Source organism: Rhamphochromis sp. 'chilingali' (genome assembly GCF_963969265.1).
Source record: "Rhamphochromis sp. 'chilingali' genome assembly, chromosome: 17".
NCBI classification, from domain to species: Eukaryota; Metazoa; Chordata; class Actinopteri; order Cichliformes; family Cichlidae; genus Rhamphochromis; species Rhamphochromis sp. 'chilingali'.
This window is the reverse complement of record NC_137944.1, coordinates 291,559-311,203: the sequence shown is the minus strand read 5'-3', so window position 1 is coordinate 311,203 and position 19,645 is coordinate 291,559. Positions and strand designations below refer to the sequence as shown.

Here is a 19,645-nt window from a genome sequence, read left to right as displayed (position 1 = left end):
TAAGGTAATACCATTTTACAAAGCAAGCAAATTAGAGCAGTACATAGCAATTCTGCTGGTGAGATGCGGTTACCTGCCCTAGCACAGTGAAGCTGGTATATTTAAAAATGTATTAAAGCCTTGGAAATAAATATCGTAGGGCTCTAAGGCCTCGCTGTGAAGTAGATCTTTCTGAAGATGGACTATGGCTCTAGAACGTTTACCATATAAAAACTAAACTGACTGGAAATTGCATCCTCTGCTTTCCAGAAAGCTGCAAAGAGCAGATGCAGAACAGTGTGGAGTCTGCAGCTGCGAGCTGATGGTGAGTGTTAGAAAGATCCTCTAATGTGATGGAGGAAGTAGTATGCTGATATGATGATTCATAAGACTAGAGTCTCTGAATACACAATGAAGCTCTTTCACAGTGCACTGAACAGCATTTTACTTCTTAACATGTGAATGCTACAATCAGAGCTAGTTCTAAAACTCTCCTTTGTACTCTGCAGGCACCTCAGCATGGTTTTATCTGCTGGACATAGCTCTTCTGGGTAAGCCTGGACTCTAAACATTGTTCTGTGCCTTAATGTGGGATGATGATTGCATAGACTAGAGTCTCTGAGAAGCATGAAGTTGTTTTCACAGTGCACTGACCACAAAACCCACAGCAGCCCATTTACTGCACATTACAGACATTAAATCATGGCTGGGCTTTCTTCAGGTCTGTCCAACAAAGAACACTTAAAGCTTGTGTTTCATTGCTTTGAGTAAAGGTAGTCATACTCAAGTATGCACTTGGTTAACCGTCTCTGAACTTTAGCACATGTAAAACATAAAAACATATTTACCATTTTAATACTTCAGATGTTTGAAACAAGTGTCCCAGTCATCTGGGACCTTACTGATAGTTTCTCACAGGGAGAAGTTGTACAGTCATGTAACAAGTCTGAAGTGTTTGCAGTAAATGGGTAAAGCATCCATACACATGGTTTCCCTGAATGTGTTCACTGGTATAAGTCAGGTGCTAATAGTGCTTTCTTTTGTCTTGTAGCTCGTCTGCACACAGCTGCTCTCTCCATGTCTGTAAGTAAGAAATGTGTTCATTTTGGGTCACCTGTGACCATACTTCATCATGAGCAGATTATACTAAGATATCGCAGCTAAGCCTGTGTATTCAAATGATCCAAGCTTGTTGAAATGGAGCTGCTGTTTCCTGAGTCTGGTCGATGATGATTCAGTTATTCGGTTCTACTGATGTTAACTGAAGTCTACTCGCAGCGCACTGAGACACTCAGACTGGAGCGCTTCCTGAATATATGGATGAGAAAGAGCTTGTGATTTCATCACTGTTATCTTGTCAGGCATGACTGTAGCAGCCCCAGCTGGATGACCTTCATGAAGAGAAAGCAGGTTGGTGTGAGTAGGTGGATTATTCAAATGATCATTGCTGCAGTATGAGATGCAGTGTGTGTGCTGTAAGTTGGAGATGTACTACACTCTGTGACAATGAGTTCCCCCACCCCCTTACATGTCTCACTCATTTTTGTCCTTTGACAGGTGTAACTGCAGAGGTGGCACTCCCAACACTGAAGAGCCTCGTCTGTCATCTGATGGAAGCATCAAGCTGGAGCAGTGCACGTCTTCCATTGCTTTAAGCAACGTGTCTTCATCTGTGTGAATGAATGTGGTTTTTGTTTTGTTTTTAAACCACTGTATTTAAGGACAATAAAGGTTGACCACACAGGACCAATGGCTATTTTCTTCAGTGGGTTGATCACAGTAAACTCAGAGCAATGTGCTTTGGAAGCTAATATCAGTGGGTGACAGTTTTGCCATAAGTTCTTCTCATGCACTGATCAGATGGTTGTAACTGTATAATCCCCAAGCAGCTTTTGGGTTTACTGTCTTACACATCAGTGCAACATTTTACTTGTATAAATGTGTGAAACCTTACTGATGGGTGACTGAATGCTGTATTAAAGTGCTGCACATGGCTAAACTGGAATTAAATGTTAGTGATGTGGCAAAATTATCCAACATCATTAAACGATCTCATGCAAAGGAATAAAAGGCTGAGCTGACAGCGGCTTGGTCACGTATTTCTACGCTGAACTGATATAAAATCGGGTGTGTCCAGAACCTGAGAAATTGTGTAGTTTGATATGTTTTACAAACATCTGCCTCCGTGAAATTGACTGACGTGCAAAGCTAATTTACACGTTGGCAACATCACTGAAGAGGACGAGTCTCACGTGATGCTGACCTTCTGACGGTAACCATGGTTTTATTTTGAAGGCTGAAAGCGACCCGGTAGTTCGTCGTCTTTGTTCTCGTAATGAGCGGGGAAACCGTTCAGGCGACCTTTTTGTGCTTGCTAGGAGTGCTCTTAGTGGTACCTGCCTTCCCTTAGCTTTAAGTGGACACGGACCTTTCTCTCCACAGTGGACATTTGAGCCACGACGTGCTGAAGCAGAGCAACTAGTCTGTTTATCGAGTTACCTCATGCTAACGAGTAGCGCTAGCTGGGTTCTGACAAAGCAGCTAACAGCGGCGAAGGTGAGCTTTTAGCTACTGACTTTTATCACTGACAGGTTTATTCACACCGAAAAATCATATGTGAGGTAAACTTTAAACAGCTCGCTCAGTGGTGAGTAACCTGTAGGGCAGCTGACCGCTGTGTTAGCAAAGCTGCACGATGTTGACGTGGAGCTGGATACCAAACTGCACGCGTAAACCAACCTTTCTACTTGTTTGAGGAGTTAACAAATGCGTTTCGAGAGGCTGAAAAAAGTTTGTTTTGTTTTTTTGTTGGGAAGGGCTGGCCAAAGAATAAGCTAACTGTTGGCTAACGCTGAGCTGAAGCTTTCGTCAACTTTCCCAGTTCCTCTGTGCTAAGGTGTCGCTGAAATACTGAAAGCACCCTCGAAGGTTGTCAGCTGAAACCAAACATGTAGACTGTTCTTCTGGACTTTAAATGGTGGAGTCTCGTTAAGAGCTGAGCCCTGTAAGTAATGTAGGGTGGGGGCGAGTGTAACCTTTTGTCTGCTGAACTGCTCGAACACACCCACAGGTGTGGCGATGACCCGAGGACGTCACGTTGCCCAGGCCTGAGGCCTCCTGAACAAGTATTTCAACTTCATAACTGCACCGACAGCGAGTGCATGCTTTTCTCTGAAGCTCGGGAAGCCAACAGGACGTGAGAACTGACGATTTTAACCGAGCTCTAACAAGCTCCGCGAGCAGACATGGCAGCTGTGGTGGGCAAAGCGTGGGGGTGGGTCCGCTCATGGGGCAGCAGCGGTGCCAGGTCAAAGGACACTAACGTTTTGACAGCTGAGCGCCAAAAGCTGCGTGGCAGTGGTGGTTGGGGCATCAAGGCTTGGATCTGGGGCTCATGGGGACGTCAGCATGAACTAAGCAGTCCAGTAGAGGAGTACTGGGAGGCACAGGAGAAGCTTCAGCCCATTAAAATTGAAGATCTGGCGGCAGGGAAGCCAGAGGCTGAAACTGTACTGGTGCCTAGGTGGTGGGATAGATATCTTCCAACTTCTTATCTGTGGCCAAGGAAAACTGAGCTAAGTGGACTACGACACAGGAAACGTGACGGTGGGACTGGAGATCCACGGGAACGTGATACTGATGGAGACTTTTCTGATTATGGAACCCCCCCTCCGTCCCCCACCCCTTCTCCCTCTCAGCTGACTTCTCCTTTTCGACTGTTTGCACACAGCTGGAACGTGGAGATTGTACCAGAGCACTACGAGATCTGCTTTAACTTCCTACGCCACTTGTTTGACCTGTTTGTTGTTGGCTTCCTGTGGACTGTGTCACCTCCTGCCAAGCTTATCCTGGAGGTGCTGGGTGTCCAGGGAGCACTGAGACTGTGGTTTCATGGTATGGCTATGTTTTTTGTCGCCACAGTTGGAATGGCAGGATTACTCTGGTTGATCCAGGAGTATCTCCTGCAGTTTGCCCTGATCTATGGCATCATTCAGGCGTTGGTGATCTCTGTCAGTGTTCGACAGAGTGTGATGCTAGGTGTTGAGGAAGAGAATGACCAGACAGGAAAGGACACTGATGACACGAGAGACACTAAGGAACACAAAGACAAGCCTGTGTCTGTCAAAGACAAGGTAAAGACAAATTAAAGGTGAGTCCATTTATTCTTGTTATATTTGTCAAAGTTATCAGATTTAATTTTATTCTGTAACATTGTGTTGTTTTTTTGTCCAGGCTTCAGAATAATACAGCTGTTTACTGAAGGCGTTTTAGTGTAGGGGCTAGCAGTTGTTACACAGTTGAACACTACGAGTCTGTGTAAGTTGATCAACTACTGTAAGAAGAAGAGAAAAATGCTCAGTGCTGTCATTGGGCATCCAACACAAACACAGCAGGGACATCCTGGATCTATTTTAACCCTGTTACCAAGTGAAACACAAAAAAACATTCTCTGAGTGGTGTGAAACCAGCTCGAAGCTCAGACCTGCTCTGGGAGGAACCACTTATTTCCCTGTCAAGATTGAGTTATTGTGTGTTGTGAGTAAGACCCACTATCAGCTGTCTGCTAGGCTTCACACAGCTTTAACAAACTTCACTGAGCGTGAACTCTGCAGCTAAGTTAACACAGCCAGAGCTGTGGTTATTTGTATGGAGTTTATCTTCTGCAAACACCTGGAGGATCAAACTACATTCACTCTGTCAGCTCGAGCAAAATAGAAAAAGGGCGCCAACTTGTTTACTTTCACTGTTAGTTGAAATAACTAAAATATGTTTGAGGCATTCTGTGACCAGTGGTAAGAAAAGCTGCTGTTGGCTGTGCAACAAAGCCTCGACACATTCAGTACAAGTTTCTCTCCCAAATGTGACGGAGTATTAGGGCCCCGTTAAGAGTAAAAATATATGTATTATTCAAAAAGTGGAGATTAAAGTCGTTGCTGTCACAGGCACCAAAGTAGCATTTCAAGATTAATCTCAAGCTTCTGACTTTATTCTCAATGTGACCCTAATGTTGCCTCATAGTTAAGTCTAACTGTGAAGCACCGATTAGCTGAGATAGTTAGTGCTGGAAAACTAACTTTAACAAACATTAGATGATGTCAGCTGTGCATTGTGTCACACACTTATTACAAGCTTAAAAAAAAAAGTTCAAATCCAGCATTGAGGCTCTTTATGTTTTTTAGGGGCCGATCGTGGCTCAAGAGTTGGGAGTTCGCCCTGTAATTGGAAGGTTGCCGGTGCGAGCCCCGGCTCCGACAGTCTCGGTCGTTGTGTCCTTGGGCGAGACGCTTCACCCGTTGCCTACTGGTGGTGGTCAGAGGGCCCGGTGGCGCCAGTGTCCGGCAGCCTCGCCTCTGTCAGTGCGCCCCAGGGCAGCTGTGGCTACAATGTAGCTGCCATCACCAGTGTGTGAATGTGTGGATGACTGGATGTAGTGTAAAGCGCTTTGGGGTCCTTAGGGACTAGTAAAGCGCTATACAAATACAGGCTATTTACCATTTTATGCTGCACTGAGGGGTTTCTGTCTTCTACTCTGAGATCAACATTGGGCCTGAATTGGGCTACTGCACATGCTCACATCCAAGCATTTCAATCCAAGTCGGGAAAGCTGACGGAGTTTACAATGTGTGAAGATAATGAATAACTCGAGACTACGTGAAAAAATGATGGAACTGAAGTTTGCTTTACTTAATAATTTTACATTGGTTATGTCCTCATGTTGGGAGCTGCCTTTAGGATGATTGTTGATTAAATGATTGAATTGGGATTAGTGGATGTTCTACTTCCTGAGTGTATCTGCCAGTCTGTGCTGTGTGTGACCAGCCAAAACAAACCACCGAGCTGCAGCAGTAATCAGGAGGAGACGTACAACAAGCTGAAGAGGCTTTTCTAAAATAAGCCCGTGCTACCTCCACAGTCTGGCCCTGAAAACATACATGGGCAAATGCTCAGTGGAGCAGTTATTACTGAGAGTTCATTCAGTGAGGAAGAGGTTGCATAACAGCGACTATGGATTGCATCCAAAGGGAAAAAAACTACTTTAATAAACTTTTCAGTTTATTAAAAAATGAATATTAGTTAAAGAACATGAGATGAAATCGAATAAATACTGGGAGTGCATTCTTTGATCAGAACAGACCAAGATGAACTTACTGATGTTAACAATGAATGTGTCGTCTCCACAGTCGAAGTACTCAGGGGGAGATGACAGATATAAATTACACCAGTGGATGTACCAAAATAATCTGACAAAAGCTCTCCCGGGAATACTCCAGCGTGATGATCCAAAGCACACTGACAAAATCATAGCGTTTCTAAAGGAGAAAGTGGCCTCAAATTCATTACTACACATTTGGATCATTTTAAAGAGTTAAAGCAACACAAAGCCCTGCGTTAAAGAGCACGCAGACATTTTTGTTGCATAGATTGATTCATGTAGAAAAGGTTTACATTCCACAAAAGAACAACTACCCGTCTGCATAGAGCTGTTTTTCTGTCTCTTGTATGGAATTCAGTAAGTAATTGACTTGTTCATGGACACTGAATTGCCCTCAAAAGGCAGGTGTGCAAGCGCCTGCTGAAAGTGACTCTGAAGGCCTGCGTTAGCAGCTGGGCCTGAGAATCCTCACTGATTTTATAACTGATTCCATTTGATTACATTTTGACACAGTCGGAAATATTAAAATTCTGCTCATCAGTACATATCTACATTTTTATATCTATGTATAAAAACAAAGACTTGATCAGAGGTGTGAGCATCACAGCAGATGCCTTTCTGTCAAAGTAACTGAGGATAAAACACAGTCGGGTGAACGATCCACGCTGCGTGTTTCTTTGTGTGGAGTCCGTTTACCTGCTCTCATTTACTGTTTTAGCTGTTTGCTGGTTGTTTAAATACTTTAATGAGCTTTAAGCTGAGATTCTGTCGTTTGTAATTAAACATTTATATTTAAAAATTGATTCAGGATTTAATGAATCAATATCACTTTATTCAAGCTGAAATCGTTAAACCCTGCCCTACTTGCAGCCTATTGGTGATTTAACTACATGTTTTTATGTGAACCAAAAGTGTGTTACTCTGTATTTAATGTGCCTTATGTATTGTATCTTTATTTCAGACATATACAGAAAAAAAAACAATATATACACACACAAGTACACATACTTGCATTTACAAAAATGAATATATATGTAAATACACACACGTATGTGCTCAGATAAAACAAAATAAATAAAATAAGTCTAAATGACAATTATTAATTCTGAAATGGAAGAAGTATAACATACCTATTAATCCCTACCCCATGCTCAACCTTCTATTGAATCCCACACACAATAAACAAGGAGAACATGTATAAACATAGCTACAGTGATAGATACAATTTAGCATAGTTATATACACACAATGGGTGATCAACTTGACCAGTTTCATATTCTTCCAAATGTTATGTTGTTTTGTGTGAGACATGCGTTTAAACATTTGCTATTGAGACCATGTATCCCCCCCAAGTAGGAAGGCCTCCAAAGGGAGGAATAAACTCCAACAAAGGAAGAACATCATCAGCTTATGTTTACTGTGAGATGGCAAAGTACATGCGCCTGTTTCACAAAGCAGGTTTAGCAAACTTTCATGTTTGACGAGGTACGGATCTTTGACATGTTTGGCTCATGCCCGGTCTTGAATAAAGCAAAGTAAAATAAAAGCATGCACTATAAGAAGCATTTTAAATCTTACTTTGGGGAAAAGACATCTAACTTTTTAAGTGTCTTTATCAGATTTGACTGTACTTCTCAACATGTCGTTTTTATGTCCCACTGACAGAAGTAAAAGTACCAGCATTCTTCTCATTCATGTAGATTGGAACTTCAAATTAAATTCCCAAATAACTGCCAACATTATGCAACAGTGATAAGCAGTGGTAGCATTGACAAGGCCTTTGGTTTAACTTTCACCTCTGAGATGGAAACATGTTCAGTTGTAGAAGAGCTGAACAGGACACTGGTGAGACTGTCACTAGCAGTTCCACCAAATGTGCCTCTGCTGGTGAAAACTGCATCGGGTCTTTTGTTTTTCATGGAAGCCACGTCAGGCTGCACAGAGCACATGAGGAGAGTATGAGTTAGACACTGGAACAACAAAGAGAAGCTCTTAACTTTTCAAAATAAAAGACCCATACAGACTAAAGACTATGCTTCCTAAACACTGCTGGCTTGATTTTTGTTTTGGGGGATCTGACTGACAGTATAACAGTGTCTCCAGTGTCCACAGAGCCAGTGTTGGAAAGAAATGTTGCACGCTATGAAGAAATCTTAGTTGTCACTGTCCTGCATTTGTAGGCTGAAAACACTTGTTGTGTATCAGACTGATTGTTTTAGATTTCATTATTTCTAAAGACGTGAACTGAGAGCTCGGAAAAGGAAGTTGTTTTAACCAAACTGACAGCAGGGTGGTTTCAGAGGCAGTTTCCTTAGGTTGGCTCTGTTTTTGGGACAAATCTCACGTGTTTTCTTCACAGTTAACAGGATTTTATTAAACCTGTGCTCTTGAACAGAGTTTAGTTTTTGGTAGTTTTAAAACAGAGGCAACAACCACCGTGTTAGTTAACTCTAATTGTTGAGCTATACCAGGCAGCATGCACACACGTGCAGTGATCGCTGTAGTCTCCTGATCGTCTGTTTATTTGGTGTGTGTCTTCCACAGGTGGAGAGAATTTGCTGGCACCACCAGTACTCCAGCTGTATCACACCTCCTCCAGCCCTCTGACGTCACAGCGGTGGGACTGAGACTGTGGACTGCAGCGTGTGTTCTGCAGCGTAACTTAAGAATTGTATTGCACATTAATTTCATATTCAGAGAAATGATACTTGTGGCACTTTATGTCCAGCACTACAGATCTGCATCTGTGTTCAGTTGATCTCACTGATAACTGTTGTAATCTACACCAGAAGAGCTCATGAATGTTCAGAGAATGCTTAAGTGAAAGGGGAAATCGCCAGCAGGTACCCGTTTCTGTTTTCTTCTTGTTTGTGGGACTACTCTTCCCATGAGACAGTCACTTGATTTGAGACCAGCCGATTGCCTCCAGTGCGTTGTGTTGGTGAGTAGAACAGCAAATCTTAGAGAGGACAGATGCAGCATTTATGAAGAGAGCCTCACTGAGACACTTTAGGTGAAGCAGAAATATCTTTGGGTCTCTTAAACACAGCGAGGAGCAGGAATAAACTCTGAACAGAAGTCTTACTGAACAGCACCACCGACAGTTTGCGCCTGCATCCACTGGCCAGTTTTAGTGTGCCTCCTAATGTTTAGCTCTTCTGACCGTGTTCATTGTGTGGGGGGCAAATTTAAATCTGCCGTATGGCCCCGCTCAGTTTGAACTCAATTGAAGCTTGGCCATGTACATTTGCTTGACTTTAACCTTTGTTCCAACACAGCTGATTTAAATGACCTCAACATGTCTTGAAGTTCTTCAGAGGCTGGTAATGAACCAATCATCTGACTCAGGTGTGCTGACCCAGGGTGAGATCTAAAACCTGCAGGACCCCGGCCCTCGAGGCCTGGAGGTCCCACCCCTGGTTTAGACTCTGTGATGGTACTGACCTGTGACTTTGAGCTTGTATCCAGGACACCGTACCGGCTCACTCAGTGAAACAGGGAGCTAATGTGAATGTTTGTGTCGCCTGCAGGAGATCCGAGCTAGTAGCAAACACCACTGGTGAGCTATAGCTACTCAAGACACGCACACTACAGCATAGACCACAGGTGTTGAACTCCAGGCCTCGAGGGCCGGTGTCCTGCAGCTTTCAGATGTCTCCTTGATCCAACACAGCTGATTCAAACGGCTAAATGACCTCCTCAACATGTCCTGAAGTTCTCCAGATGCCTGCTAATGAAGTAATCATGTGATTCAGGTGTGTTGACCCAGGGTGAGATCTAAAACCTGCAGGACCCCGGCCCTCGAGGCCTGGAGTTCGACACCCCTGGCATAGACTGTATTAAAGCCAAGAGTAGTCTGCAGTTTAAATTTCTTTTTTTAGACAAAGAGCAAAAGACTAATGAAATCTAATTCAGATCTTTCCTTTCAAGTCATAAAGGAAGTAGCTTCAGCATGGAGATGGTTGCTGTTCGTTTATAAGTGATCAGATGTTCGGTGAATCAAACAGCAGGTCTACCTGAGCTGTGGAAGCTTCTGCAACCTTGGCATGCATTTGCAGCCGATGCTACATTCAAACTATGAACTGGTTGAAGGAGCAGTACACTCATTGTTGCTTTCTGTGAGAGATATGTGAGATTCTGGGAACCGGCACAATACCAGCAGCTGACTTTAAAGTATTTTGTGTGTACACTTAGATTCTGCCTTTTGTTGTTTTCTGTGCCATGATATATACTCACAACGTAGGGCGCACTTTCCCTCCACAGAAATGTCACGGAGGGCTTTTCCATTTACCACTACTCTCGTATATATTACTGTGTTTAAGTATGTGCCGCTGAACCGTTTATTCCAGTAACACTTATGGACTTCAGCTCCATCAGCCTGTGCGATGATGAAGCCTTTGGGCAAAATTAACTGAAGTATTTGTGTCTTATTTGTGCATGACGTATAACAAAACTACAGAATTCTTATTGATGAAAATATAGCGTAAAATCAAACCCTTACTGACACTGCACTTCACAGCACAACAGGGTTCAGAGTCTGCTGATAGTTTAAGGTAGGAGATGCAAATCTGCTGCTTTTCCTCGTCTTACTGTAACATAGGAGAGTCCTCAGAGGATGCAGCTTTAAAGGGCATCATTGGATCCTTTGGCCATGCTATATTTGTCCATCACAATTCAAATAATGATATGGTATTTTTTCCTTAATCTTACAATCTTAATCTTGCTTTTTTCCAGTTTTTGGCCACATAATGAAATATTTAAGTGTTTGAAAATGTTTGATTTTATAATATTGTTCAAGTAAACAGGTTACACCAAATCTTTACAAGTCTATGTGTATACTTCTTTGTTATTGTATTAATCACTTGCCTGATGCTGATCCCTTGTGTCAACCTGGAAGGAACAAAGCAGGGAAGGATTTCTAGCTGCCATCCTTCTCAGCTGAAATCTTGAAACTCTGGTGGTTGGTTATGTGGATTGTGCTGGAACGACCGTTTGTAGCCAGAGTGCAGGACCACACTGGTCTTTGCATGTAATAGCCAGCTAAACCTGATTGTTTTAAATGATTGATGCATTTGTTTCCATTCATGCTGGGAAATGTACTTGCACAGAGCTGATGACCTTTTTTAACTGCCAGAATTAATTAAGTGGTCAGTGCGTTCTTCAAATCAGATGTGTAACACTGATGCTACTCTGACAAGTGACCTAAAAGCACCCTAGGCTGCGTGAACCTCTGTAGCCTGTAGTTAGTTTCTACAGATGATTGATACCTGCCACATCACGCTGTAAAGTCACCAGGAGCCATCATATGAAATTAAATCTGCATTAAAAAAGACTCTTGGGTAGATTCAAACAATAAATTCTCAGGTATTTTTTTACTGTGGGATGTTGATGATGTAATAGTCTGTAGGCCAAAGTTAGCTGTGTTTAGTAGATCATGAAGAATGAAAAGCATCAGTTTTAAATCTCGGCTTGATTGTGACTCGAGTCTGACAAACTACTTTAAGGCAGGGCTCACATGAAGGAGCAATCTTTATTTGTCCTATTTCCTGCGAAACACGTCTTACTCTTTATCTGGTTAGTATTACACACACGTGAGTTTGGGTTTTTTTACACACTTTTACGAGTCCCATTTCTGTCTCTAGGCTCTAGACCTAGGAAAGGAACTCCCCTGTACTGTGATTGGTCAAAATACATAAATACTGCAGAGAGAGGGCCATTCAGAAACCTTTCATTAACATTTCAAATGTTAGTGCACACATCTCACCCTTCAAATGGAACAAATCATGGAGTCGTGAACAAAGACTTTACAGTGAAAGTTTGGCTTTTCCACCGACCACTAGGTGGCACTGGTGTCACTTGAGCGTTCACAATCATTGGGCCTTTAAAGGCTAAAAAACAAAGCAGCCAGGAAGCAGCTGCTTGCTTGGAAAGAAATAATGATAGCAACAGAACAGTGAAGCAATGTAGGAAGTCACAGTACTGAAAGTGCAAAGTTGCAAATAACTTTAAGCTGTAATGTTTTTGTCAGTTGATGTTGGACGTGTCTCCACCATTCACCAACAGGAAACTCGAATCAGCTGTCAGCACACTGGCCAACCTTTAAACCTTAAGCCAGTTCAAGGTGAGGCTGAGGAAGTGACTGAGAAGCATGACAACCATGTGTTTCCACAGTGGAAGCTACAATTGAGGTGTTTTTATCTTTGTCAGGTCTGTTACTGTGGGGTCTTTACTGAAAGTGGATTTTACACACAGATTTGTCCTTTAGTCCACTGGGGAGACCTGATGGGACATGACTAAACATTTATTCCTGTGTCACACATCAGTACGACATTTTTAATCACAGTTCAAAACTTTAATTCACATTAAATCTGATCTCAGTGTATTCATTGTGTATGTACAGAAAGCTGCAATACTGTTACAAGAACAATGTACATATGTAACAATGTGTGTGGGCAGTACAGGAAATGTTGGTGGAGATGATGTGAATATAACCCACGGTCTGAACCCATCCTGGATGAGGACGATGATGATGGAGTGTCACAGCAGAGACGTCAGAAAAATAAGCCTGGGCCAGTAGTCACGCAGCTTCACCCCCGTTCTCTGTGCCACGTTAGGCAGTTACATGTGTACACTCTGGTCAGCAACGAACCTCAAATCATGTAAAGCTCTGTCTTTATTTACCTCACAGCGAGGAAACCAGCGAGCACAGCAGGAAAAGCACAAACACCCCTCGCCCTCACCGAGGCTTTGTTTTCTGGCTGACATGCAGCTCAGGAACGTGAACACTGTAGTGAATCAGTGCACACACACAACTTCTTACTTTTCCATGCTGCTGCTCACAACCACTGCTGAGCCTGTGAAAAAGAAAAATGAAAAAGCAGTTGTACTCAAATCTCAAGTGGGCAGACTGGTTTTATCCAGTGGACACGAAGGATTTAAACAACCAAACAAAACTAAACCCATGAAAGTGTTTAAAGGTAAAACAGACCCCGCCTCCTCCTTCTGAGTTAATGAGCTTTGGTCAGAATACAGAGTGATTGTAAATAAGAGGCGGAGAGCTAAAGTTTTGAAGTAAGGCGACCGTGTATCTCCTCCAGGTCTCCATTCTTCAGATCTAGTCTGACTAATCCAGGCTTACATGATCCTGACCAAATCAGCTTACTTCAGTTCATCCAACATTAACATCCTCATCACACATGAAACTGTCTTCAAGAATCCAACTAGCTAAAACAATACCGATTTTGAAAGTGACTCCCAATGACATTAAAGGTTTTTTAAAAAGAAAACAAGCCTATAATCAGTAAATTCTGAAATATATAAGCTTAGTTAATATTTGTATTTATAACCAGCTCACTGCCAAAGTCTCTGATAAAAATCATGGGACACAAAACAAGATGGACTTGTGTGACTAATCTGCAAACTCTAGTTATACAACAGTAGTTAGAAACTCATTTAAAGCAGTTTTGTATGTAAATTGAAACATTTTAGCATGCGTATGTACTCATGATTAAACTGTGTTTATTTACTATATTTCAATAATCTAAATGTTTGACTTTATTTTTCCCTCACTTTGTTTTTGTAGAGCTACTTCCTAATACAGTAAAAGGTGGTACTGATTATGGGGAACACTTTACAGAAAGGCACTAATCCTGCAAAATACTTTTGAATATGGGTCCATTTGAATGGGATACACTAATTCGTATCTGCTGCCTCTATTAGTTAGTTTGTGTTATTGTGAGCATGCCTTCCATAGCCTAATGATATGGAGAGAGATTTACCTGATAAGGGTTGCCAATGTGTACAATATGATCCACAAGAGAAAACTAACACTTACAAATCTGTGCAGTAATTTGTGTGCAACTTTTCATTAGCACACACTTCAATCCACACACAAATACAAGCAATCTGACCACATGTAAAACTATTCTAAAAATTCATGCATCAGAACCTGAATACATTCTGATCATTTACACACAGTTCATTAAGATCAGCTTCACAAATCCTATAATCCCACCTTTCAAAAACCTTTCTGTGTGTGTCAAAAACTACACGTAACATTTCTCTCACTTACTCAAAAGACCTTAAATACGTTTGGATGAATCCCCTGATACACACAGATCACATCGCATGCCCATGTGGGGTAAGCCTGCATCGGCTTCCCTTCATTGGCTTCCTGTTAAATCCAGAATTCAAAATCCTGCTCTTCACATACAAGGTCTTAAATAATCAGGCCCCATCTTATCTTAATGACCTTGTAGTACCATATCACCCTATTAGAGCACTTGGCTCTCGCTCTGCAGGCCTACTTGTTGTTCCTAGAGTATTTAAAAGTAGAATGGGAGGCAGAGCCTTCAGTTTTCAGGCCCCTCTTCTGTGGAACCAGCTTCCAGTTTGGATTCAGGAGACAGACACTATCTCTACTTTCAAGATTAGGCTTCAAACTTTCCTTTTTGCTAAAGCATATAGTTAGGGCTGGACCAGGTGACCCTGAATCCTCCCGTAGTTATGCTGCAATAGATGTAGGCTGCCGGGGGATTCCCATGATGCACTGGGTGTTTCTACCTCACTCACTATGTATTAACAGACCTCTCTGCATTGAATCATATCTGTTATTAACCTCTGTCTCTCTTCCACAGCATGTCTTTATCCTGTCTTCCTTCTCTCACATCAACCAATCACAGCGGATGGCCCCGCCCCTCCCTGAGCCTGGTTCTGCCGGAGGTTTCTTCCTGTTAAAAGGGAGTTTTTCCTTCCCACTGTCGCCAAAGTGCTGCTCACAGGGGGTCATATGATTGTTGGGTTTTTCTCTGCATGTAGTATTGTAGGGTCGACCTTACCATATAAAGAACCTTGAGGCGACTGTTGTTGTGATTTGGGGCTGTGTAAATAAAACTGAACAGAACTGAATGAGCTGTTCTGTTTATTTAGAAAAAGACACGCAGGTCTACACTTGAAGCAGTTTTACACTGGGAGCTTGGTGCATCTCATATTTGTGGATCTGTGCCAAGCTGGCACGGCTAAATTCGTCTCAAAACCCCACGTTGGCGTGCGAGGTGATCTGTGCACATCAGGCGATTCCACACATATGTAATGTTTTTAAATGAGTGAGAGAGATGTTACGTGTAGACATTTGTACACACAAAGGTTTTTGAAAAGTAAAATTATTGGATTCGTAAAGCTGAACTTAATAAACTGTGCATAAATAATCGTATTTATTCAGGTCTGGGTATACGCATTTGTAAAATGGTTTTCATGTGGTCAGATCGCTTCATATTTGTCTGTGGTGCCCCTGAAAAGTTGCACACAAATTATTGTACACATTTGTAAATGTTAGTTTACGCTTGTGGATCGTATTGTACACAGAAGCAAATTTCTCTCCATACAGTGAAGATATAGAAAAGCAGCTCACACAAGCCCACCTCAGTGAACCAAACTATATTCAGAGCCTTGGCTCATATGTTCAGCATTCGCTGTAAATCTGGTGAACAGCTCAGAAAAGACAAATATGAAGCTAATCAAAATGTCCAGTATTTAACCCGCTGGGCTCAGGTACATGTCAAATATGGACGAGTTCAGAATTAAGAGCAGCAAATAAATTAGAAAACTACATTTTAAAAAAACAATATGCTGTATTATATACATTTAACTCTGCGAGCAGACAGCATTTAATGGCCTCTTTCTGCTGTCACCTTTTCCAAACTGATGCCTTGCAGTCAGAAAGTCCCACATGCTGCTGGGGAGAGTCAGCACTCCTCTGATGTATTCAGAACCAATCACATTGCTACTAATGACTACTTTTGGAATGATTTAAAGTTCCACGAAGTAACAGGAAGTAATGCGACTGTTATAGAGCTGTGAAGCTCTTCTGGGTGCACTGTGGAATCTGCAGACATAACTTTTCTGGAAAAAGGAAAATCGATTTTACAAGTTTTATTTTTCTTTTCTAAATAATCCTTTCAAACCTCCACATCATGGGGTTGATGCGCATCACCTAGATGATGACCATAAAGGAGCCCAACCTGCCAGCACAACTCAATAAAACCAAACAAAGGAAAGAATAAAGTTCAAAGCTCAGAGCTTATTTTCCTAGTGTGTTAGGTCGGCAGATAAGGCTGAGCAGTGATGTCATGCACACCGAGTGGAGCTAATTGGAAAAACGCTGAAACTGTCATTTGATTTCAGTTAGAATCACAATTTGAACGTGTTGCCAGTCTATGCTTCATATTTAAGTTGGCACAATAGCAAACACGCTTTGAGGTCGGCAAAGTATTTTCCACGAGCCCGTGACGTGGCCATGACTTTCCCCGAGAGGAGCAGCAGCACAGAGGCTGCCGTCGTGCGGCAGCAGCTGGGACTTTCAGACTCGGGCTGAAGCCCGGTTGTCAGGCCTGAACCTCAGTGATGAAACTAAACTAAAACAAGAGTGCAGTTTGTTTGTTTTTAATGTGTCATTGTCGTGGCGCCAAAGAGCCCTCAGACCACACAATCAGCCCTGCTTTTTGTTAGTGTGAGTGCGACCCCCCAGAGTTTGGGGGTACTGTAGTCCCCCCACCCCCCGTCTGTCCATGGCCTCTCCTGCCGTGGCCCAGGATACAGTGAGCGCTGCCGCAGCCTTCGTCGTCGTCGTCTCCCTCGCTCTCGGAGGAAGATTCTCCAAACTGTCGGGGCTTCTCGTAAATGCAGCAGCCTGAAACACAACAAGCAGCTCATGATGCCACAGGCTCACATGAAGCTCCAAGTTCGTCATTTCAAAATTAAAAATACTTTCACTTCAGAAACAGTAACTGCAGGAGCGTGTGATTAAACACATACTGTGTCTTTGATGTAGTAAGTGTGCAGAAGGCGGATGCTGAGGCAGGAGTCCGTGGTCTACTCAGGGCTTTAGCTGCATTTTAGTGCATGTTACACATGTGCACGGTACTGAGAAAGATTAAGGCTATTAAAATTAATTAGCTGAGCCTCGATTATGTCATGGGGAAAGTAATGAGATGCAATGCACCGTGACACGCTGAAGCACGTTCGGTAAAGCTACTACTTGTTGTAATTACTTCATGCGTGTCATATACTGCAGTTAAACAGGAAAACCACGTGTACTGTACAGTCACTCGTGGTGCGCAGGTGTATATGGTCCAGGCTTTATAAATAAGTGTGCATCATTTGACTGAGTACAGTCTCTGCTGTGGACACACAGTTTCAACCATGCTGAGGGGAAATTAATGATACAAAAATAAATAAATAAAAAGAATCATATGGAAAGCAGGGGTGCAGCGCGGCAGTACTAACGGTGCTGGGCAGCATAGCCAGTGTACTTTGTTGTCATTTCAAACTGGTTTTTCTTTTTCTTGCTTTCTTTCCTGATAATAAAACCACACAGTTCAGAGGAAAACGTCCAAATCGAGTTTCTTTCCAGGACAAACTTCATGAAACAGCTTTTTCAGGACTGACTCTGCAGCCCGGTGCCAAATATTCCATTGTTCCACACTCAGCATAAGAGTAAAATATCAGCTGTGTTGTTTTTGTGATTTAGTTTTAATTGTTTTATGATGACTTTCAATTATTTCATATTCTGCAGAATCCCAACAGACGAGCCACTGGACGCCCACAGAAAATCCCACTGATAACAACAACCCCACTGTGAAACCACCACAATCATAAAATATACCACAGTGCAAGTTTTGGCACTGAACCTAAACAGTAAAAGAAAAAGTGCATCCAATACGTTTGCATTTGTTCCTCCTAAAATGTGACAGAGCAAAACACTGAAAACTGGTGGCAGACATATTTGAAATGCTTAATTACATTTCTCAGCCTGTGTGCTACGGAGAAAGATAAACTCACACTTTGAAGACCTTCTTCCCAAATGCTCGTTGTCGACAGTGTCACTGGACCACTCTACCTTCTTCTCAGTCTTCCTCTTCCTCAACTTGATTGTCAAGCTTCTTCCCTCCTGTAACATGTAAGAGGTCTACTGTGAGACATCGCAAACAAACCACAGTGTGAACTGTGAATCCTGCAGTCACACTCAATGACATCTATCATTTGTAGGACCTTCTTGTTGTCTCTATGGCGTCATGGGCATGCTATTGTTTCCTGCTCTCTGAAAAGTAAAACATGTCCTTGCTCAGGTGATGGAGCAGGTCACCTACTAATCAGAGGGTTGGTGGTTTGATCCCTGTCTGCTGCAGATACTAACCCCAAGGACTTGTTCCTCTGATGTATCAGACTCTAAATGTGTATGGATGTTAGACAGATACAAGTGCTAATTGGCTAAGTTGTGGAAAGTGCTTTGAATGCTCAGAGCAGAAGCGTCTATATAAGAACCAGTCTATGTACCATGACCATCAGTTAGGCAAATTCTGACAATATAAGGAATAAATTGCAACTATTGAAATACTTCTAATTATGACAACATCTGCAGTAAACAGTCTGCATCAGACGAAGATTTGTGTAAAATGATACACAAAGTATGTTGTAGCCAAACACGAGTATGCCTCTTAATATCCTTTAAGACTTCTTCTTATTTAAAAGTCAAACATGACTATGCACATATTTAAAAAGAAATAAAAAATGCGCAACAAATTTTAAAAAAAGTCAAGCCGTGAGGGTTGGGAGGGGTTAATAACAAACTATTAAAGAGCACTTGCCTCAGAAATGACACAAAGCTGGGGTTACCGGGCATGTATGCTAGCAGAGACCATCCCTTTGCCCCGTGGTGCCTGCAGATGGGCCTGTCTGCGCTGCATCTAAACCCATCCTAACCGACTATGGGGATTTCAGTTAATGGAGGTCTGACTGTTTATCTGAGCAGGACAACTTGAAATATGATTTGAACAGAGTGTATTTAACATGTAAACCGGATGCTCCTGCTGCTTTAGACATTATGCAACAATACTACAGATTCGGGTTGTTAATTGAAAGCTGTTTAACTTTCACACAGCAACGCGGAGCTATTCAGCACTTAGCCCGCTATCGGCTTTCCCTAATGCTACCGCGCTACTAGCAGCCCTGTCATTTAAATAAGCCTAACGTAACTAACATATCAGGCCTCACGACGCTTCCCCCGTAATAACATAAACGCTGTATCTTTAATGTACACTGTCACTGGCTGCCAGAGCGGTCCAACTGTCTCAGGAACAGCTGTCCATCGTTTACCTGCTGGGGCGGCGGCGGCGTGCTCGTCTGAACGGTCTCCGTTATGGTCTCACTGGATGTTCCTGGAACCTCCGCCATCCCTGCAGCTGCTTTGCTAACGCTACCGTTAACTAGCTTAAAGATCCAAAAGAAACGAAGCAGAGCGTCAACAATGAGCGACACCGCGTTAGTCGACAGCTAACCGACTAACCTTCCGCTCTTTAACTCCAAAAATCGCACTGAATGGAAAAATGTCAACCCACAGTTACGAGGTGTGGGACAGCGGTGGCTACAGTCAAAGCACAAAACGCGTTAGCCAGGGTCGGAACGGAAACGTACGGCTCCTCGTTACAACTATCAGCTATGGGAACCATCATCACC

At 42.6% G+C, this 19,645-nt stretch overlaps 2 protein-coding genes across 5 annotated transcripts; one reads left to right on the top strand and one right to left on the bottom strand.

Moving 5' to 3' along the window:
• The first annotated feature begins 2,262 nt into the window (after window positions 1-2,262).
• On the top strand, window positions 2,263-10,943 carry cUnh6orf47 (chromosome Un C6orf47 homolog). 4 transcript variants are annotated; one of them, XR_013969261.1, is made up of 4 exons: window positions 2,263-4,129; window positions 8,678-9,569; window positions 9,664-9,692; window positions 10,064-10,943. XR_013969261.1 is itself a non-coding variant. In XM_080862354.1 (2 exons), exon 1 carries the CDS (start codon window positions 3,225-3,227, stop codon window positions 4,125-4,127), a length of 903 nt encoding a protein of 300 aa, XP_080718480.1. In that variant the 5' UTR covers window positions 2,263-3,224; the 3' UTR covers window positions 4,128-4,129; window positions 8,678-10,943. The 4 variants fall into 4 exon arrangements, 1 of the variants encoding a protein (XP_080718480.1); XR_013969262.1 differs by having other exon boundaries at window positions 9,664-10,943; XR_013969263.1 differs by having other exon boundaries at window positions 8,678-9,692.
• A 642-nt stretch (window positions 10,944-11,585) lies between these two features.
• ppp1r11 (protein phosphatase 1, regulatory (inhibitor) subunit 11) lies at window positions 11,586-19,505 on the bottom strand. Its single transcript, XM_080862355.1, has 3 exons — window positions 19,286-19,505; window positions 17,972-18,080; window positions 11,586-16,820 (listed from the first exon to the last, which is right to left on the bottom strand). Exons 1-3 carry the CDS (start codon window positions 19,361-19,363, stop codon window positions 16,636-16,638), a joined length of 372 nt encoding a protein of 123 aa, XP_080718481.1. The 5' UTR covers window positions 19,364-19,505; the 3' UTR covers window positions 11,586-16,635.
• Window positions 19,506-19,645: the final 140 nt, after the last annotated feature.